The sequence below is a fragment of the Gekko japonicus genome, unplaced genomic scaffold (assembly GCF_001447785.1).
Source record: "Gekko japonicus isolate JY-2015 unplaced genomic scaffold, Gekko_japonicus_V1.1 scaffold1165, whole genome shotgun sequence".
Classification (NCBI taxonomy): domain Eukaryota; kingdom Metazoa; phylum Chordata; class Lepidosauria; order Squamata; family Gekkonidae; genus Gekko; species Gekko japonicus.
In genome coordinates this window covers 138,665-161,769 of record NW_015170311.1, presented here as the reverse complement: position 1 = coordinate 161,769, position 23,105 = coordinate 138,665, and the positions used below count along the sequence as shown (strand labels likewise).

At 43.1% G+C, this 23,105-nt stretch overlaps 1 protein-coding gene across 1 annotated transcript in view; it reads left to right on the top strand.

The window, feature by feature from the left end:
• Positions 1-23,105, top strand: part of CDCA7L (cell division cycle associated 7-like) — a 62,975-nt gene that overhangs the window by 24,607 nt on the left and 15,263 nt on the right. Inside the window, exons 2-6 of the mRNA XM_015417996.1 lie at positions 1,667-1,804; positions 7,492-7,617; positions 8,795-9,151; positions 10,171-10,245; positions 13,735-13,920. Coding sequence (XP_015273482.1) covers positions 1,667-1,804; positions 7,492-7,617; positions 8,795-9,151; positions 10,171-10,245; positions 13,735-13,920 — 882 coding nt within the window. The remainder of the gene's footprint in view (positions 1-1,666; positions 1,805-7,491; positions 7,618-8,794; positions 9,152-10,170; positions 10,246-13,734; positions 13,921-23,105) is intronic.

Genomic DNA, 23,105 nt, shown 5'->3' with positions numbered 1-23,105 from the left:
CCCCTCCTACACTGGACAAGCAGCTGCCTGTCAGGTGTAGGAGAGGAGGTGGGATGCTTACAGCCGCCGGGGAGGTTTGCTCAGTAGGATTGCCTTAGCACTGCTGCTGGCCCAGCCTCTCTGATGCCTTTAAATACAATCCCCCCTAAACACCAGACAGGCTAGTGTCTGTCAAGTGTATGAGCAGGACCAGGGTACTTTAATCCATCAGGGACGCCGCCCCTGCAAGATCACCTTAGTGATGCTATTGGCCCAGCCTCTCTGGTGGCTTCCAACACACTCCCCCACTTCCTACACCTAACAGGCGGTTGTCTGTCAGGCGGAGAAGTGGTTGCAGGGTGCTTAAAGCCACGAGGGAGCCTGCCCCAGCAGTAATGCCTTAGTGATCCTGCCAGCCCTGCCTCCACAGTGGCTTCTAATACTCCCCCCCCTCCTCGTCCTACACGGGACAGGCAGCTGCCTGTCAGGTGTAGGAGAGGAGGTGGGATGCTTACAGCCGCTGGGGAGGTTTGCTCAGTAGGATTGCCTTAGCACTGCTGCTGGCCCAGCTTCCTTGATACCTTTAAATACAATCCCCCCCAACACCAGACAGGCCGATGTCTGTCAGGTGTAGGAGCAGGGCCAGGGTATGAATGTTTATGGGGAGATAGTAAAGGACATTTCTAGGAGCCATTTCGATGCGTGCCTCCCTCATGAACTTGAAGAAACGTCCACCACATCACTACTCCCTCACATCAACTCCCCCTCACACCTCTCACCTCTTACTGCCCCCAAGAAAGCTCTTGGCAAACATTGAACCATATACACCAACGCTACAAGGAGGAGGCAACTTAGGAATGCGGCAAAGACATTTGCACACAGTACTCTTGCAGTGCACTGAGCTGCACAGGCCAGGTACCAATCATCCTGCGGTGCTCAGAACAACACAGTCTCCATATGAGCAAAACAATCCAGGAACACAAGTAGAGAGGCCATCACTTTCATGGAAGGTAGCAGGAGTTGACTTAACAGATGACTGCTTCTTAAATGGACAGTGCTATGTGGCCTGCTCCAGAGTGAGCTCATCAAGCAGCCTGGTGATCCTAGCACCTGAGGGCAGAACCACCCATGTGGTCTAGAGAGAGGTCCTTCAGTAGAGGGGAAAAAAGTACATATGTCTCACTTCATTTCTTACACTACAATCTTCTCCATTAGAATTCCTACAACAAATGTCACATTTCAAATTTCACATCATCAGTATTATAACTGGATTTATGGAATTTAAATACCATAGCGAAGCACGGGTATCAGGCTAGTAGATAAATAAATAAATGATTGATTCATTGAAAATCTAGAGTTCTCAAGTTTTCTTCAATGTCCTGAGCTGTCCCACTGGAAAAAATCAAAATAGTTTATATTGGTGGCAAGTGTTAAGAATGCTGAAATCATACTGAAATTAATGGATATGATTCCTGAACAAGCATGAGAAGGTTTGAAACCTAAATTAACCTGCTTAGCATGCTGTATACTTTGGCTTATTTACTCATACTTTATGTGTATTCTATATATATGTAATGGAAATGAGTGATGGATTAATAATATGCCATTATTCCTGAGAGAGATTTTGCTAAATGGTTATTGCTACGATTGACTCTATCTTCTATTTCTCTTTATGAATTGAAAACAGATGCTTGAATTGGATGAAATCTTTAATACCCCAAGTGATGATGAAGAATTTCTTGGTTTTGAACCTGATGTTCCCATGGAAACGCTGTCACTGGTGGATTGCTTTGAAAGTTATGATTCACTGAAGTCGAGAAAAATGGTACGAAACCCTTGTAACAAATTTATACGTAGTTCTTAATCCAACAACCAAAACCCTCAATGAACTTGAAGTACTACATTTACTTAGGGCTGACACCAAATTAGGTAAAATCCTCTAGAAAAGCAAAGTATTCTTTCTGAACAAAGGGTGTTTTCCTTTTTTGTGTTAAGGATTGGATTTAGAGCCAAAATACACTTTATGTTTGACACTTGTGACACTGGTGCCTGACCTGACTTGTCAAATATTAAAGTGGGGACTGTCATGGGTCTGTGTCTATGTGTTACATGTGTGTAAATGTGTTTGTGTGTATGTAAAGTTGTTTTTCTTTGGTGCCACCACCACAAGTTAAATCCAACCTCCCACATTACCAGTACTTGGGGAACCACTAGTAACACCTACCTCTGAGCACGTACAAAGGGCAGAGTTTTTAAGTTACTTCAGCCCTTCCTCTGTGCACGTGAGCTTGAACAAGGGGCCAGGCACACAGGGAGGAGTTTGAAACACAGTGGTTGTCTTAAACAAGAAAACTTTATTAACTATAGGTTATTAAACTAGAGCAGAAAACAATGGAAAACAACTATCATGCATACTAGCTACTAGAAGTGTGCAGTTTTTTCCTGTTTTTTCCCCAGTTTGGGTATATTGAACTGAAATTTTTTTTGAGTTTCCCAAAAAATCTCAGATCCCAAGTAATTGTTCCCTCTAAGCTCCACAGTGTTGTGAGCAAAAATTCTAGTAGCATTAAAGTTGTGAGTGAGTCTACATTTGACTATCACATAAATTAGTTTTTTAGATTATTTCCATAACGTTGTAAAAATCTCAGGATGAATTCTTTTAAACTATAAACTATATTTTAAGAATAAGTCAAACATTATAAGAGGAAACAGAATCAAGTCACATTTCATTACAGAAAATGTTGTCATCTATGGGGGTAGACCAGACCTGTAGAGAACAGGTCTGCCCTTCCCTTTCCACTATATTGGTAGACCTGGCCTCTAGAGGTCTACCTACCCCATTCCACTATATTCGTACCCCTATAGATGACGCTTTCCACTATATTGGTAGACCTGGTCTCCAAAAACCAGTTCGACCTGCCCCAGAGCCAGCCAGCTCCAAGCTGAGTTGGCAGGGGCTGTCTTCTGTGGTCTCTTTAAAGTCTAAAGGGACTGCAGAAGCCTGACAAACAGCTGAGAGGCGGGAGCAATCTTCTCATGCCTCTTGCTTTTTTGGATCTACTGGAATTCTCAAATATATTCGTTTCTCCAAGCTAAAGAGTCCCAAGCGTTTTAACCTTTCTTCATAGGGAAAGTGTTCCAACCCTTTTATCATTCTAGTTGCCCTTTTCTGCACTTTTTCCAATGCTATAATATCCTTTTTGAGATGTGGTGACCAGAACTGTACACAGTACTCCAAATGAGGTTGCACGATCGATTTATACAGGGGCATTATGATACTGGATGATTTGTTTTCAACTCCCTTCCTAATAATCCCCGGCATAGCCCTCACAGTGTTTGGAACTGTGCAGGGTGATGAAGGCATTAAAAAAGGTTTGTAAAGCTTAGTACCTGTCATGATCCAGAGATGCAATGTACTTTGAAGCTCACCAAGGGTTTCCTGGGATCCTGACTGCTGCTTGCTTTCCCAGGGAGAAGGTCCATAAAATGCTCCAAGAGGTCACCAAAGAGTAGAGATGGTTTCCACAGAGAGATAACTATTTGCTCTAACTGCCAGGAAGGGCAAGATGGATAGCTGTTGTAAAACATTACCAGGGTACTGAGAAGTATGGAAAGTGCACCCTTGGATGACCTGAACCATAGGTATTCACCATCAACATGGGAGTGAGTTTCCTAAATCTGGATTGGATAAGAGACTTCCAGCCAGCTAGGGCAAGAAGGGTTAAAAGGTGAAAAACATTAAGTTTCTGTTGTTCAAATGTTAAGAATTGGATTCTCTGCATGGAGCAGGTGGGGGTTCAGGATTTGCATTTGCTCCATGGACATGCAGGGAGGGATGTGGAAGTAAAACTGCTGTACTGTTCAATTTAGCGTAGTGATATGTATTTTCCAGTTCTTTTCTTTAGATCTGTGTAGCTAGTCTACCCGAGCCGAAAATATACCTGAAAAATACCTTATTGGTGGGTTTTTTGGGAACGTTTCAGCATCCCAAATGTATCCAGGTTTTCTCAGGGGGGAAAAATCCTGAGAAAGTCCCGGATATATTTGAGAATTCCAGTAGATCCAAAAAAGCAAGAGGCATGAGAAGATTGCTCCCGCCTCTCAACTGTTTGTCAGGCTTTATGTGGCTTCTCTTATGTTCTTATGTCCTTATGAGGGCAGAGGAGGGGCTTCAGATTTCCCTCACCCCTGCTGTTTTTGCCGGTGGAAAGTCACAGGAAGGGCTGTTTGTTCATTCTTCTGGCTCCATGTATTCTCGGAATGGACACATGGAGACACAGGAAAGGGCAAGCACCAGCAACCCTCCACAGCCATTTCCACTGGCAAAAACAGTGGGGGAGGGAAGCCGAAAGCCCCTCTTTTACCCCTTTCAGCATTTGGAGTTGTGTGGGGCAACAAAGGCATTTTAAAGGGTTTTTAAAGCTTAGTCCTTGCTCTAGCATTTGACTACAATTCGGATCAGGAACTTTTGTCACAACATATGTTAAATGTAACATGTATTTTGATAACTTGATTCTTCATTTGGATTATTTTGTCTTATTCTCCCCTTGCCATGTACAAATCAATAAAATGTACATGTTCTCTTTCACACAGTTTGTAGGGATAATCACTTGAAAAATGATAATTACAACTTTGAAACTGTCTAGCTTGCCAAATATTGTATTGGCAGTGGTACCCATTTGTTATTTGCTAATTTTATGAAATGACAAATTTTAAAAAATGGAATATTTTCTGTAGGAAACATATAGCTATTCGGAAAACTTTCCACCCCACCTCTTTGCACCCTCATCCTTTCAAAAGGTTCCCCAATATCACATACAGCACAACAGGTTAAAATAAAACACAATAATAAAAGAAAAAAACCGCAAAGCACAGAAGCATTCATCTTTGGAACAATTAAGCCTTTCCTGAAAGGAAGACAGTGGACAGAGTCCTTATTGAAGCCCATCTAAGCAGTACTATCTGTAAAATGTTTAGCAGATGTGTTACAGCCAGCATCTGAGCAAATGTACTCATCAGGCGTACTTGATAAAAGGCAATTGACCACCTCAAAAAGCTGCACTGGACAACATTGTGCAGATATAGAGAAGTATAAAATGTTTTACCATGGAAAGTTCCATTCCTCTGAAATTAACTGTGGTCTATGCTCTTGAGCCTCTTCAAACACAGACAGCCCTATCCCATTCCAAATAGAACAAAGATCTACTGGAATTTCTTTATAGCTGTCATACTGCCCAATAATCACAGAGCTGCTCCAACAGGAAAAGCTTGGATGCTGACATTTCCCAAGATCCAGAAACTGCAAGAGTATCATCAGGTTCCAGATCAGATGTAAAAACTTGGTTAGGCACCTAGGCAGCGAGATGATTTGTAGTCTGACTCTACTGTCCAGCACCCAGGTACAGAACCTCCATACAAATGGTCTGACAGATGAATAAAACAAGCTACTGAAAATCTAGGTGATACTGTTCCAACCCTATCTCATTTTTGTCCTGCCCATCCTTGAGAGTGCTCAAAATGGCACACTTGTTTCTCTCATCTCTCATTTTATCCTCATGAATCTTTTGAAGCAGGTTGGGTGTGACTGGCCCAGCATCATTATGCTTCATAGTTTGAATCTTCTTGAGGCCAACATCCCTGTGACATAATATCTGCTCCATCTCTACTCTTCAGCTCTCCATTGGCACTTAGCTGAATACCCACTTTGGACATAGTCAAAAAGAGTAAGATTAGCTGGTCTCAGTGGAACAAGTCAACCAGATCCTTCAATGCCAGGATAATATCTTGGATTCTTTAATGGTTCTATTATTTTATGTTTTGGATTTGTTTTGCTGTTTATGAAATATAGAACAACAGCACCCTCAGAGGTGAAGAACAGTTGTTACTAATCCCCTGGCACTATTGACTGGAGGGATGCCTGGGATAGCCATTAAGTGCCCACTTTCCCTTCTCCAGTACTTATCCTGCTCCTTCTCAAGGTAATGCCCGTTTGGATACCTGCTGCTCCTTGGCCTGCTTTTACTCCGTTGGGACAACTGTTTTATTCAACTAGCAGCAGCGTACAAAGCCCAATGATGACAAGAAAAAACCTTCCCAGACTAATAACAGAATACTTCCAAATTCTCCTACTAGAAAACCTCCTGCATCAATTTGGACTAGCTTGTTTGCTCTTCTTTCTCAAATAAGACCTGTTGGACTAACCGCTTTCCCTGGCCTCTGAAGCAAAGTTGTAATGCAGTTTTTTTTGTTTTTGTTTTTAAAAAATGTGCTTGTGTGTGTGTGTACGTGCCCACGCGCACCTGGACGTTATGGCAACCTCTGGTGACTGATGGAGGATATTCAGAGAGGTGGCTGAATAAAGCCTGCCCCCATCTCCTGCCTCTTGTTTTTCAAGGAAGTCTCCCATCCAAGTACTTGCCAGAGTCGACCCTGCTTAGCTTCTGAGGTCTGATGAGATCAGGCTTGCCTGGGCTATCCAGGTCAGGGCAGTTGCAATGGAGTTGTGAAGCATGGTAGTTTGCCTGCCCTACCCAGAAATACAGTTTCTCATTAAAGTTAACTTCCTATTTGTGTATGTGTGCTTTCCACACATAAGCAGCTGTGCTGCAGCTATCAACAAAAGTACAAAGTAATTTTACTAAGAGAACACACTCCAATTATCCTTAATAATTCATAGGACATGTTTTTCAAGTTTAAAGGAACAGCATATAGAATGATTTTTCCCTTCTGTTCCCCTGAAAGTTTTTTCCACTCATCTATTGTATCTGATTTTTACCTACATTATCTCAGTGTAAAGAAGTATATAATTAAATTGCAGGGAAACGAGGGCAATGAAAAGGGGGGAATAAAGATAGTTAAGTGACGTGCAGCTGTATGAAAGGTCATTGAGTCTTACATGGGAGGAGGAAAAAACAGAAGAAAATGAGTGAAATGCTCTCAGATGCACCATGTGACTCTCCAAAGGCAGATGTTTTGTGGGTATGCCCACGTTTCCTCTTGCCCTACTCTTGCCCTTTTCTTTTAAGGTAGAAAGATTGACAGGTACGTTGAAGTATTTTATTTCTTTTACATACCTCACAACCTAGTTTTAGTTAGTTTACTGCAACTTTTAATATGGCTCACACAATAAAAATGTTAAAGACAACACGAAGAAGAAAAATTACAACTTTATGCTGATCAATCAAGAGCAAGCTGCTGTGGGGTTTAGCTCCCCCCTCCCTGCTTTGTTTTCTGTGAGACAAATTTGGGCCGTGTAAACACTTTGAGTAGAATTGATAAAAGTAAGTGGAATGGGAGACAACATTTCTTTTTTGAAAATTAGAGAAGATAGGGAGTGGCTCGCCTGTAATTGTGTTTGTTTGATCATAGCTGGGTTTCACACTTTCCCAGTGCACCATCATCTGGACATTAACTTGTTATATTAGTTTGCTTTTATTTTGTTAATGGGATCTTGTGGGTGTGGATTTTCTTTCCCTTTTCTATTGGGACCAGTGCTGTGTGTTGATTTTTCAGGATATTCATTTGCGATCCAAGTACCTGACTGAGGAGCTGAGAAGCATTTTCACCGAAGACACAGATTCAGAAAATGAAGTGTTTGAAGGTTTCTCTTCAAATGAACCGGAAGTAAATGGGAAGAAGGTATGGACAGTATTTCCAAAGCATCCATCTTCATTAAACTCCTTTTCTTTCCTTCTGTAAACCGCTCTGAGACCCATTAGGGGTCATGAGCGGTATAGAAATCGAAATATAAATAAATAAATAAATCTCTTGTTCTATGGAACATCTTGTCATATGACCAAGGGCAGCATTGGGGGCAGTCGTGGCATGCTGTGAATACTCAGAGCTGTTTGTTATGTTGATCTTTGTAGCATGGCAACTTCTGTGATGTCAGAAACCTCAGGCAACACAAGAAGAGCCAGAGCCTTCACGGTACCTTTCCCACTGTATTAGCATTGCCTACTTTCTGGGCGGGGAGGAGAAGCAAAACGCAGGGCTCTTTTTGTAGCAGGAACTCCTTTGCATATTAGGCGACACACCCCTAATGTACCCAATCCTCCAAGAGCTTACAGAGCTCTTCTTACAGGGGCTACTGTAAGCTCTTGGAGGATTGCCTACATTAGGGGTGTGTTGCCTAATATGCAAAGGAGTTCCTGCTTCAAAAAGAGCCCTGATGGGCATGACAATGAGTGCACCCTACTCTACAGAAGTTAACAGAAGGGGGCATTAGGGTTTAAATCCCATTGTGAACTCAGGATTACTTCCTAGCAAGTGTGGTAAGTATTGCGGCCTTAATTCTGGCTTAAACACACCACTCTCATTTCTGTGACACATTATCTCTGGAAGCGTTTTAGGAAGAAAAAAATAGTTAACAGAAGGGGGCATTAGGGTTTAAATCCCATTGTGAACTCAGGATTACTTCCTAGCAAGTGTGGTAAGTATTGCGGCCTTAATTCTGGCTTAAACACACCACTCTCATTTCTGTGACACATTATCTCTGGAAGCGTTTTAGGAAGAAAAAAATAGCTGTCAAGCGAATGGTGGTTTGACATTGGGCTCATTAGCCTTTTCAGCTTTGATCCGAAGTAAATACCTCAGCTGATATTTTGATTGACATTCTCATCTCTCCTGTGCAGATGGTGGATGTCCACTGTCTGGGTCTTGTTTGTTGCATTACTATTTTCCTGCAAGCCAGGCTTTTTTTTTTTGTATACTTCGTATTCAGTGTGCTAATTTAGATTCCAGTGGTGTGTATGTAGATAAGAACAGAAACTTCAGTGACAGAAATCAAACCATAATGGGTTGTTTTTGTTTTTAGGTGGTGGATTCTCATCTGAACAGTGAGAGTGACACGGTATCTGTGACAGCGACTGAGGAGAAGGAAGAGAAAGGGAGAGTTTCCTCTAAGAGAAGGAGCTTTGGCTTTCGTGTGGCATTGCAGTTTCCCACTAAGACGTCTGCTGAGAAGAGGGTACCTGACAAGATTGACTCCAAGTTCTGCTTAAAGGACAGTGAACACCCCTACACTCTCAGAAGAACAAAAAATAATAAAACCTGGAAGAAACTAGGCCAGGAAACATCCTCAGAGTCTGAAGAAGATGCTAAAGAGGCATCCAAAGATACTTCTAGTGCACTGCTTAAAAGAGCTATGAACATCAAAGAAAATAAAGCCATGGTAAGTCTTAGCACTGTTGCACGCTAACTGTAAAACTATATATTCTATCACTGTGGCATTATATAGTCAGAGCATTTTTCCTCATGACCTTGTATTTCCATTTGGCAATACTAACCAGTACACAGAATTCTCATTATTGTAATTTCTAAATCTCCTGTTGAGTATGGGTATCTTAGATTTGCTGTTTATTCTTGCTGTCTTCACGTTCTTGGTTGTGTGCAATTTCTGAATGTCAAGGCTGAGTTTGGGCTTCATGTCTAGTATTAAATTTGTTCTGGAAATCTTTACATATTGTTGTCTTTTTGAATTACAGTGAGCTCTGTTATAGGTGATTGAGGATAACCATATGTTTGTACGTATTTCACTCTCCCTCACTTCTTGCTTTAAGAAGCATTGCATCTTGTGTATAATATTGAACAATAGTACTAGAGCCCAGATCAAAAAAATTCGCACAGTGGGGTCATGAGCAGATGGGGGGGGGGATTAATCAAATCTGGGTCAGCTACCGTGTTTGCGCAAAACAATCCAAAAGTTTTTTAAAAGTGGTGAAGTGGGGAGAACACTGAAAAGCAATGAGGGGAGTCAGTGGGGGTGGAAGGAATATCCTCCCCCCATGAGCTTTGTGGGTCCCCAGATTATTATCTCATGTTCGTTTCCATTGAATGAACCATCTTTCCTTGTTGACATGGAAGGCAAAGCCAGTTCACACTGGATTGCTTACTTGACAATTATAGCTCAAAAATGACCTTAATTTTTGTACAAGTGCATAAACCCATATTCTTGTAATTTTAAAAAATATCAGTTAATTTTTAATTTTTTTATAAGATTATCAATCTAAAACATTAAGAAGATAATCAGCAGTGTGACTTAAACAACTCAGATATGATAATGCAGAATTTCACTTCTGATATTAATAGTTGTATAAATAATATCAAATAGCATTGCTTTTTTCTGCTTAATTAGTTATTGAATGCATGTACCACATATAGCCTAATTTAGTGTCACTTTTCTAATTTCAGCTTGCTCAGTTATTAGCGGAACTGAATTCAATACCTGATCTATTTCCAGTGAAAACCCCAACATCAACTCCTTCTGTAAGTATCAGTAAAAAAGATTTAATAAAAACTGCATCACACTGATCAGACTTGGTGTGTGTGTATATGTGGCTATCATTCTTTTTCTGCAGCATTACGTACTGTCTAAAAGCTGCTTTTTATGAAACATTATGTACTTGGGTTCTGATGCCCAAGTTAAAAAAATATATACATCTGTTATTAGTGTGTGCTTCCCAATTTGTGACTTTCCTTTCAAATACAATCACCAGAAATTGAGAAAGATTTGCACACACACAGAGTTTATATTGATCTGAAACCTGGAGACCTTGTTTATGTTTCTACCAAGAATATTAAGATGTTGAGGCCTAGCAGAAAATTGGGATGGAAGTTCATTGGGCCTTTCAAGGTGTGTAAAATCATAAATAATGTTGCGGTTGATGTTGTTTTGCCAAAGAATTTACGTGCTTTGCATTCTGTGTTTCACATGAGTTTGTTAAAGAAGGATCCTGGTCCGTCTCCTTGGAGACCATTGGTTTCTCCTCCTCCACCGATCATTCTGGAAGGAGATGAACATTTTGAAATCTCTGACATCCTGGATTGTAAATTGAAACGTGGTAAACTCTGGTACCTTATTGAATGGGTGGATTTCGGGCCCCAGCACCGTGAATGGGTGGAAGAAGGGGATATTCGGGCCCCTTACTTGATTCGTGAGTTCCACAGAAAGTTCCCGGACAAACCGGGAGGTCTCCCGCCCAGCCCGGGAGTTCTCCCGCCGACGCCTGGAGATGGGTTTTAAGATGTATTTTTGGGGGGGCAGTATGTCAGCATGCTGCCATTGTGTTTTTATGACCTCTGTGTACATGACCTTCCCCTGCTGTACCCAGCTTGTTATTCTGCTTCTTTGCTGGAATGCCTAAGATAACTACTGGAGGGTTTGTGGGGGAGACGATGCTGTAATGCTTGCCACTGATTATCGCTTGGGAACGGCACCTGTGTTTTGTCTGATGTTCTGCCTGGTTCTCATGGTTTGGGCGCGCAACTGTTTCTTTAGCCCGCCAGCGGGAATGTTGTTCATTGGATCTGTGTCTGTTTGAATTTCCTTTATTATGCTTGCCCTACCTGTGCATCCCCAGTTCTAACAAAGAACGTGTTTGAGTATGTCTTCAACGCTTTGAAATAAATTTTGCTTTTCTTGAAAACGTGGATTTATTCTCGATGCTTGAGGATCCAACAAATAGCTGTCAAGCGAATGGTGGTTTGACATTGGGCTCATTAGCCTTTTCAGCTTTGATCTGAAGTAAATACCTCAGCTGATATTTTGATTGACATTCTCATCTCTCCTGTGCAGATGGTGGATGTCCACTGTCTGGGTCTTGTTTGTTGCATTACTATTTTCCTGCAAGCCAGGCTTTTTTTTTTGTATACTTCGTATTCAGTGTGCTAATTTAGATTCCAGTGGTGTGTATGTAGATAAGAACAGAAACTTCAGTGACAGAAATCAAACCATAATGGGTTGTTTTTGTTTTTAGGTGGTGGATTCTCATCTGAACAGTGAGAGTGACACGGTATCTGTGACAGCGACTGAGGAGAAGGAAGAGAAAGGGAGAATTTCCTCTAAGAGAAGGAGCTTTGGCTTTCGTGTGGCATTGCAGTTTCCCACTAAGACGTCTGCTGAGAAGAGGGTACCTGACAAGATTGACTCCAAGTTCTGCTTAAAGGACAGTGAACACCCCTACACTCTCAGAAGAACAAAAAATAATAAAACCTGGAAGAAACTAGGCCAGGAAACATCCTCAGAGTCTGAAGAAGATGCTAAAGAGGCATCCAAAGATACTTCTAGTGCACTGCTTAAAAGAGCTATGAACATCAAAGAAAATAAAGCCATGGTAAGTCTTAGCACTGTTGCACGCTAACTGTAAAACTATATATTCTATCACTGTGGCATTATATAGTCAGAGCATTTTTCCTCATGACCTTGTATTTCCATTTGGCAATACTAACCAGTACACAGAATTCTCATTATTGTAATTTCTAAATCTCCTGTTGAGTATGGGTATCTTAGATTTGCTGTTTATTCTTGCTGTCTTCACGTTCTTGGTTGTGTGCAATTTCTGAATGTCAAGGCTGAGTTTGGGCTTCATGTCTAGTATTAAATTTGTTCTGGAAATCTTTACATATTGTTGTCTTTTTGAATTACAGTGAGCTCTGTTATAGGTGATTGAGGATAACCATATGTTTGTACGTATTTCACTCTCCCTCACTTCTTGCTTTAAGAAGCATTGCATCTTGTGTATAATATTGAACAATAGTACTAGAGCCCAGATCAAAAAAATTCGCACAGTGGGGTCATGAGCAGATGGGGGGGGGGATTAATCAAATCTGGGTCAGCTACCGTGTTTGCGCAAAACAATCCAAAAGTTTTTTAAAAGTGGTGAAGTGGGGAGAACACTGAAAAGCAATGAGGGGAGTCAGTGGGGGTGGAAGGAATATCCTCCCCCCATGAGCTTTGTGGGTCCCCAGATTATTATCTCATGTTCGTTTCCATTGAATGAACCATCTTTCCTTGTTGACATGGAAGGCAAAGCCAGTTCACACTGGATTGCGTACTTGACAATTATAGCTCAAAAATGACCTTAATTTTTGTACAAGTGCATAAACCCATATTCTTGTAATTTTAAAAAATATCAGTTAATTTTTAATTTTTTTATAAGATTATCAATCTAAAACATTAAGAAGATAATCAGCAGTGTGACTTAAACAACTCAGATATGATAATGCAGAATTTCACTTCTGATATTAATAGTTGTATAAATAATATCAAATAGCATTGCTTTTTTCTGCTTAATTAGTTATTGAATGCATGTACCACATATAGCCTAATTTAGTGTCACTTTTCTAATTTCAGCTTGCTCAGTTATTAGCGGAACTGAATTCAATACCTGATCTATTTCCAGTGAAAACCCCAACATCAACTCCTTCTGTAAGTATCAGTAAAAAAGATTTAATAAAAACTGCATCACACTGATCAGACTTGGTGTGTGTGTATATGTGGCTATCATTCTTTTTCTGCAGCATTACGTACTGTCTAAAAGCTGCTTTTTATGAAACATTATGTACTTGGGTTCTGATGCCCAAGTTAAAAAAATATATACATCTGTTATTAGTGTGTGCTTCCCAATTTGTGACTTTCCTTTCAAATACAATCACCAGAAATTGAGAAAGATTTGCACACACACAGAGTTTATATTTTTGGTGATCTTTGTAATGAACTCTGTAAGCAATGTATTTGTGTATTTTCCTCAGAAGTCATAACTATATGTAGAGAAAATGCCAAAAATTGGCACTGCTGTGTAGATTTCACAAAAGCTGCAATTTAATTTCTGTTCTTGCTTCCAAAGGGTAAGGGGGGGTTGTTGTAAAAAAAGCTACATTAGTACAAAAAAGACAGTTATGCACTGACACTATGACATCTACATCTTACAAAATAAAGGCAATGAACAGTCTCCTGAAAACTCTGTCATCTTCCAGAAACAGAAGAAAACGCCAAAGAGAATGTTTTCAGAAGGCCAGATAGAGCTTCGTACTAACCCAACCAGGAATGCTCGTCCTCCGGAGAACTTTGGCTTGGAAAATGTTACTTTTTCTGCTGTCAGATTTGCTGAACAACTTAACAATTACAGACGCCAAAACAGTTTACAGAAAAGACTAAAAGAGGTATATGCTAGATCTATTTGTTCAGGCCTGTTTGCTTTAGTAACTATAAAAAAAGCATTTTAAGTATTAAGGACCAGCCAGTAAGGAGCAAAATTGACCCAAAGGTTTAAGTGAGATTTTAAGAAGCTTATATAAATACCCAGTGGCTTGCGGTAATTCAAAGCCATTTCAGTAAATTGCCCAAGCAGTCTGAATGTGCTGAAATATTTTTGACTGTGCTGGATTGTCAGTATTTATCTGAGAAAATGACAGCAAGTTGAGAGTGAAGTGGATGGGATGAGTGGGAATTGGTACTGTAAGACAAGTGGAGAGCTTTTGGGTGTTTTGAGGGAAAATAGGCTGTGTTAGAACAGGAGGAAAGAAAGGTAATTTTAATCTCTTTGAAAATTAACAGGAATCTGTGTAAGAAGATTGGCAGACCGATTCATGGGCTGCAAACCCATAAAGTTGTTAGAGTGTTGGACTGGGATCTAGGAGACACTGCCATGGCAGCTTGCTGGGTGACCTTGGGCCAAGTCGTATGCACTCTGTCTAACCTACCTCACAAGTTTGGGAGGAGAGGAGAATGATATAAACTGAGACACCCCATTAGGGACAAAGGCAAGGTATAAATGAAGTAAATAAACAGTCTCAACCACAATGTAAAGCAACCAATAGATAAGCAATATTACCATTATTACAACTCTTTTCCCCCTCATGACAATTGATTGCTTACTGCTAGACTAAACTGCTAAGCAGGCTTCGTTCTAAATGGCTGACATTCTGCCACGTTGTTGTTGTTTGTTTTTTTAATGTGTTTTCTTGTGTTGCTGACAGTTGTAAACATCCCCATATGATAGGGATTGCTATCATAACTTGCACATGAATAGTGTTGGCTGTAGTCTAATGGTCCTAGTTCTGCTTTGGGTGCTCTCAGAATTGAAAGTAGTAGTAGAGAAGTGAAGGAAAAGATGCTTGGAAAGCAAACTGTGAATATTAGGACTAGTTTGGATATGACATGAATATAGATGGAGTGTGGACTGCAAGCTGTCAAAGAGAGCCACTCTGCCTGCCCAACCCGGGCTGGTGATTCTCTTCGCCAAAGAGCCTGGCTAGCTACAATTACAAGGTGTGTGTTTGTTAAAGGCACCTGTATACCTTTAACCAGATAGTGCTACCACCAGTCATTTTATGTCCTTCCAGTCAAGAGCCAAAGGACAGACTCCTAACCCTACCGGGCTTAATTAGGAATTCCTCCCTGCGAGGTTGGCTCACAGCAGGAGACCCACAGGTTGTTCCAGAGATAGGAACCGACAGTCTTAGGCACCAGATAACTTATTGCAGCAGTGGAGACAGAAACCAGAAGCTGGTAAATAAAATATATGTTTATTTAAGTGCAGAGTATATTTATTAACAAGAGTGCAAACTTACTTAAAAATAGTATTGTGGGGAAAAATAAGAAAGCTAAAGATTAACAAACTATAGCTAGAACACATATGGTTCTCAAAGGCAAGATGTTACCCATTCAGTTATGGGTTCAAATGTACTCTGTCTCTAGAGTCCCAAAAGCCAGGCTGGTTGGCTTCAGCAGTCAGAGCTTCCACGATGGCTGAAAGGTGAGCAAGACAGAGTTACATGTCAGCTTCACATACCACACCATCATGCCCCCTGAATAGGAGTTAAGGTAACTTATTTATTGTCTGAACCCAAAATGGTTGCTAGGCCTAGGCACCAATCAGGGTTCAAGCAATGTCTTTCAGATACAAGAAGGCCAATCAAGGAAAGGATGATTTCATTGGTCTCTGACTGGTCTCTGGTCATGTCAGAAGAGCAGGTGATGTGATATGCAGTTTCACAGTACCAGTCTATCAGGAACTTTAGGCAGGTAATCCACACACCCATGCTTCTTCAGAAGATAAGTGTTTATTATGGTAACACAGAACTAAAGTATATGTATACAGCCTGTGTTAAGAATGCCTTATAATAAGATGGCTACTAACTTATAGCATATTCAAACTGCCCCCCCACCTGCGAAGCTAATGAAGTTTTCTTGCGTGCGCGGGCCCTGCCAGCAAGCAAGCAATTTTGCGCCCAAAGCAGTTACAGTTCCGAGGCCTGGGGAATTACAGCAAAGCATCCTCAAGGCCAATGTGCAGATAGCGGGAGCATTAGGCAGAGAAGCACTGAGAACGGGAGGGAGATAAAATCCCCCCTCACATTCCAACACCATGACAGGGCTACCTGACATCCTGCCCCTCCAAAGGCCCCCCCCCCGGCTTTTCTGGAAAGCGGCGATGGAAACACTCCAGAAGGTGAGGAGCGAAAACATGATCCGCTGTCACCCACTCCCTGTGTTGTGGACCGAAATCCACCCATTCAATCAAATAGTACAGCTTATTGCGCCTAAGCTTGGAGTCCAAAATCTCAGCAACTTTATGATTTTTTTCACATCCAACGATAATGGGGGGGTGGGCTTGCAGTTTGCGGTCGCCAAGCGTTAGTCCCAGGATCACGACAGAGAAGGCTGAAATGGAAAACAGCATGTAAGTGCCTTAAATTCTTAGGCAAGTCCACCTCCACAGCCACGTCATTGATCTTGCGGAGGACCTTAAAAGGTCCAATAAATTTGAGCTGTAGGTTCCTGATGTTTTTGGTGGAAATGTATACAGAATCGCCAGGCTGCACATCCCATGTCGCAGACCGCTTCTTATCGGCCTTGGACATATAGGCTAGTTTAGCGGAGTCCAAAGTCTTGCACAGGAGGGGCCGCGCATCTTTTAAACGTTGACACCATTCGCCCACCTCCCCAGCCGGGAGAGGACCCTCCAACAAAAACAGGATGGGAGGCGCCTCATAACCATACACAGCCATTAACGGGGAAACACCAGTTGATGAGTGATAAGCATTGTTATAACAAAACTCAGCCAAAGGAAGGAGACCCTCCCAATCATCTTGCTGGTAGTTCGTGAAACATCGGATGTACTGTTCCAAGGTTTGATTAACCCTTTCTGTTTGGCCGTCAGTTCCGGGGTGATAGGTGCTGCTGAGGCCTCTTTCGACCCCCATGAGGGACATGAGCTTCCCCCAGAACTTAGAGACAAATTGGGACCCCCAGTCAGATAGTATCTTCCGGGGTAGCGTATGCAGGCGGAGGACATGCTGAACAAACACCTTGGCCAAGATGCGAGCCGTAGGAAGGGCTTTAAACAGCACAAAATGCGCTTGTTTGGGAAACAAATCCACAACCACCCAAATGACAGTTTTTCCCTTGCTGGGCGGCAAGTCCGTAATAAAATCCATAGAGAAGACCTCCCAAGGCCGACCCAGAGTAGGTAGAGGTTGCAGCAACCCCAGGGATTTCCCCGGCCGAGCTTTGCACATAATGCAGGTTTGGCATGATTGAACGAACAGTGATAAATCTTTCCTCATTCCAGGCCACCAAAATTGTCGTTGGAGGAGATGAAGGGATTTGACAACCCCCAAATGGCCAGCCAGTTCGTTTGGGTGGGCTAACACCGTTTCGGGTGTAAACAGAACTTTAAGGTGCTCAAATGCCTCCTGGCAGTCATTTGTCCACACAAGCCGTGTTCCAGGCTGGTGCTCTCAGGGCCCTTCCCCTTAGTCCTCAGCAAATCTGTGAGCGGTAAACTCACCTGAGCGAAGTTGGGGAGAAAGGACCGGTAAAAATGGGCAAAACTGAGGAATCCTTGTAATTGCCTTCTAGTCTTTGGCTCCTCCCACCCCACCACATTGTGCACCTTGACCGGATCCATTTCTAGCCCCTTGTGCGAAATGTGGTAACCGAGGAAGTTAATTTCAGATCTGTGGAACTCACACGTAGAGAGTTTTGCAGCGGTGCTTGTGCAACATTTGGAGGACCTCCCGAACTAGCTTCACATGAGCGAGCTTATCAAGGGAATAAATCAAGATATCATCAAGGTAAACAATCACCCCCTTGAATAAGTGCTTGTGTAAGACTTCATTGATCAGGTTCATGAACACCATGGGCGCCCCCTGGAGGCCGAAGGGCATAACCCGGTACTCAAACTGCCCCAGAGGGGTATTGAAAGCAGTCTTTTATTCGTCTCCGGCTTTTATGTGGACATGAAAGTAAGCATCCCGTAAGTCAAGTTTTGAAAAGATTTTCCCTTTTGCAACCTTGGCCAAAAGATCTTTCATAAGCGGGAGGGGGTATGCATTTGTAGTTGAAACCACATTCAGCCCTCGGTAATCCGTGCACGCTGCAAACCCCCACCTTTTTTTCCCCGGAACAATACAGGGGCTGCAAAGGGGGAGGAAGCGGGTCAGATAAAACCGCGTGGCAAATTCTTATCGATGAATTTGCGCAATTCCACTTTCTCCATCGGGCTCATGGCATATAATTTCCCTTTGGGTAATTTGGCATCGGGAAGCAGTTCAATGGCCAGACTGAACCAAACTTTTAAAGCAAACTCCATTTTGAGTGAACTAAAGTTCTTGACACAAGCGTACCCAGTTCTTCTGCATGGCTTAAAAGGAACTTTTTCATCTTCCTCACTTTTAAAGTGCATAGGTTCATAGTGCTGAGATAGGGATGAGTTAAGAACATAAGAAAAGCCAATGTTGGATCAGGCCAATGGCCCATCTAGTCCAGGACTCTGTCACACAGTGACTGAAAATACCAGGTGCCATCAGGAGGTCCAGCAGTGGGGCCAGGACACTAGAAGCCCTCCCACTGTTGCCCTCCCCCCCAAGCACCAAGAATACAGTGCATCGCTTGCCCCAGGCTGAGGGTTCCTATCTATACCTTGTGGCTAATAGCCACTGATGGATCTCTGCTCCATATACTTATCTAATTCTTCTTGAAGCTGTCCATGCTTGTAGCCACCACCACCTCCTGTGGCAGTGAATGGAAGGTTTTTTTCACTTACTGCGAATCTTCCTTTCTTGGTGGATCAGGAGTGGGACAGTCCTTTACTTATGGGATAAGCTCCTCCTCCTTCAGCAGGGTCGGCTTCCAAGCTTGATCCAGGCAAGGGGAGGGGCTTGTTCCCTGGGACTTTCCCAGTCTTCACCAAACCGTGTCATCCCTCATGTATCTGTCAGGGGGAAAACACACCTCCCCCCCCTTACTAGGTGTCGTGTACCTAGTCTCTCTGGCCAGAGAACCCAAGGGGTATAGCGTTTCTGTCTCTTTAACCCCCCTTTTTTAATGACTGTATCCTCCAAGAAAAAGCCGCACCCACTGGGCGGGCAGGACTGTCCCACTCCCGATCCACCGAGAAAGGATTCATGGTAAGTGAAGAAAACCTTCCATTCTCCGGTGGCTCAGATAGTGGGACAGTCTTTTACTTCTGGGATGTATAAAAGCAGAGTGCCCCAGGGGAGGGAGTGGTTGGCTTCCTAATTACAGAGCATATTGTAACACCTACGGCCAAAAGCGGCCTCCGCCGAGGCCAGTTTATTCACCTTATAGTACCTGGTAAAGGAATGAACATATTTCCAGGTGGCTGCTTTGCAAATTACTTCCAGGGAAGGGAAGGACCTGTAGGCTGCCGAAGTGGTCACCCCCCTCAAGGAGTGTGCTGTAATCCCCTCTGGTGGCTCTAGACCCAGGGCCTTGTAAGCCTCTGCAATACACCCCCGTATCCACCTACTAAGTGTTGAAGTGGATACCTGTGTACCCAGAGCCGCTTTTTGAAAAGATACAAAGAGCACCTCTGTCTTTCGCCAGGATTTTGTCCTGTCTATATAAAAGCTGAGCCGCTGCTGGACGTCTAAACAGTGTAATTCCCTCTCTTTTTCATGCCTTGGATTTGGACAAAAGGAAGGTAAATTAATCTCCTCCGCCCTGTGGAATGTGGAGTTAATTTTAGGTATAAAGGATGGATCCATCCAGAGAACCACCCTATCGTTATGGGAAATGCATAGGTCTTTATTTACAGATAAAGCCCTTAACTCTGACACCCTTCTAGCTGAAGTCACTCCTGCGAGAAACAAGGTTTTGAAGGTTAAGTCTTTAAGGGTCAAGATGCCATTGGCTCAAAAGGGGCTCTACTTTAGTACCTTGAGTACCGTATTGAGGTTCCATGTTGGGAGCCGGTGAACCTGTGGTGGTCTTAAAAGAGCAGTCCCCCTCAAAAAACATTTAACATGAGGGTGTAAAAGTAAGGATTTCCCTTTCTCAACCCCCCTCACTGTTGAAATAGCTGAAGCTTGTCGTTTCAGGGTGCTAGTGCTAAGGCCCTTGTCAATCCCATCCTGTAGGAAAGACAAAACGTCTTTTACTGGTGCTTTCATAGGATCTATGCCCTGGTCCCCGCACCAAGTACAGAATACTTTCCAGGTCACATTATACACCTTGTTGGTAGATTGTTTTCTAGATGACAACATAGTGCTAATCACTCCCTTAGAGAAGCCCATGCCTTCTAACATTTTCCGCTCAACCTCCAAGCATTGAGGCTGAGAAGAACTGGCTGAGGATGGTTTGTCGCCCCTTGCAACAGAAGATCCTCCTGGATTGGGAGTTTCCATGGCTCCTTTATAGACAGAGACTTTAGTTCCTGGAACCAGGCTCTCCTTTGCCAAAATGGGGCTATCAGTACCACCTCCACCTTTTGTTCTCTCAGTCTTTGTAGTACTTTGTGAATCAACTGCATTGGTGGAAAAGCATATAGTAGCCTCCTCGGCCAGTTGCAACTGAACGCGACCATCCCTATTGCAAACTGTTTTTTCCTTCTGGAGATGAATTGTCACACTTGGCAGTTCTGCTCCATGGCAAAGAGGTTCACCACTACTGTCTCGAACCTGTTGCAGACCTGTGAGAAGACTCTCTTGTTCAGCATCCATTCTGACTAGTGTACCTGTTCCCGGCTTAGCCAGTCTGCTAGTACATTGTCCTTTCCTGCTTGCACTGCTGTTAGTGACTGGAGGTGAATCTCGGCCCACCTGAATAGACTGCAAGCTTCTTTGTGCAATGTGTGATGTCTGGTACCCCCCTGTCTGTTTATGTATGCCTTCACCATCATGTTCGTTTGGACTAACACATGGCATCCTGCTAGAGAACTCTCGAATTTCAGTAGCCCTGACTTTATGGCTTTGAGTTCCAGAAAGTTTATGCTCATCAAGGCCTCCTCTTTGGACCAGGTCCCCTGTGCCATTCTCCCTTGTGAGTGTGCCCCCCAGCCCCACAGACTGGCGTCTGTAGTCATCACTACTCTCTGTGGGTCCCTTAGGGAGGATCCCTGTGTGAAGCGTGATTGATCCATCCACCAACTTAACTGATGCTGCAGGTTTTCCGGCAACTGGAGGACCTTGAACCTCCGATGTGCTATGGCCTCCTGATACGGAAGCAGGAACCTTTGCAGATGTTGAGAGTGGAACCTTGTACTATGTCCTGACAGGACACTAGCATACCCAGCAATTTTGTCAACACCATCAGCTCTACTCTTGGTTGTTTCAACACCTCTGTCATCAGGAGCCTGATCTTTTGTCTCCATTCCTGTGATAAGAAGACTTGATCCCTCTGTGTATCTATCAGTACCCCCAGGTGTACCAAACTCTGCACAGGTTGGAGGTTGCTTTTCTTGTCGTTGATGACAAAACCATGGTCCTTTAAGGTTTGCACTGTGGCCATGGACGCTTCATGGCACTTCTGCAGTAATGGGGCTTTCACCAGGATGTCGTCGAGATATGGGAAGAGGGCCACTCCCTGTAGTCTGAGGTGGGCTACAACTGTCACTAAGATCTTTGTGGACACTCTCGAGGAGGACTTTAGCTCGAATGGAAGGGCTCGATACTGGAAGTGTTGGTTCCCATGTGCGAATCTCAGGAACTTTTGATGTATCTCTCTGATTGGTACATGCAAATAGGCTTCTGAGAGATCCTGGGCCTGAATTGCTAATAGAATGGACCTTAAGATCTCCATCCTGAACTTCCTGGCTTTGATGTACCTGTTTAGCCATTTCAGGTCCAGGATCACTCTGACATCCCCATCCTTTTTTGGGACAACGAAAAAGATTGAGTACACTCCCTGTGTTCTCTGGGATTCCGGTACCCGTTCTATGGCCCCTATCTCGAGAAGGTGTTGGATGGCCCCTAGGACTATCTGATGTTTTGTCCTTGATCGGTTCTGTGGAATTTGAAGGAACCGACCCAGGTGGTTCATGAGTTTTAGAGCATAACCGTTTGTCACGGTATCCAGAACCCACTTGTCTGTAACAGTGTTTTGCCAGCGTTGTGAAAAGTGTTGAAGTCTGCCTCCTATTCCCAAGAGCTCTGGAGCACTGGAATAGTCACACTGATGCTCCCTTTTTGGTGCTCTTGGAATTTTGGTCCCCCTTCTGACTGAAGGAAGGCTTGTCTCATGATTTGGTATTCCATTTTCCCTTGAAGGGCCTGGAATAGTTGGGCTTACGTCCGGACTTGGACCCTCGAAAGGAATGAAACTTTTTGTGTGGTTTCATATCCTTCTTTCTTGGTAAGACCTTTTTCTTATCTTTGTCTTCCATCAGGTATTTATCAAGGCCTTCTCCAAATAAGTTAGTACCTTTAAAGGGACGGCTGCTACCTTTGTCTGCGCTGAGGAATCTACGTCCCAATTTCTTAACCAATTATTCCACCTTGCTGCTACGCTACATGCCATAGCTCTAGCAGATAGCTGCAAGGCATCTAGGGTTGTATCAGCCATGAAAGCTGTGGCTAGAGCAATCTTTTTTAACTGGTCCTTTAACTCTTTAGGTATATTGCTTTCAGCCGATGCTAGCTCTGAGGCCCAGTCATACGCTGCTCTAGCAAACAAAGAGCCTGCTGTGGATGCCCGAAGGGCTCAGGAAGAGGCTTCAAAGTCTTGTCTTAGAGCTTGCTCAATTCTTTTATCACACTGGTCCTTTGGTAGACCATCTGCGTCCATTGGTAGGACAGAATTGGAAATCAGGCTAGTTACCAGTTTGTCCACCGTTGGCAGCCTAACTTTCTTTGTGGCTTCCAAAGACCAGAAGAGTCCCAGGGAACAAGTCCCTCCCCTTGCCTGGATCAAGCTTGGAGGCCGACCCTGCTGAAGGAGGAGGAGCTTATCCCAGGAGTAAAGGACTGTCCCACTATCCGAGTCACCGGAGAATGGATCATTTTGTCTTTCTTTTTTTTTAAAGGTTTATCGTTTACAACAAACCCTCCAAGAGGGTATTTACAAAACAAATAAACGCATATTAGACACAACAGCGTTTGGA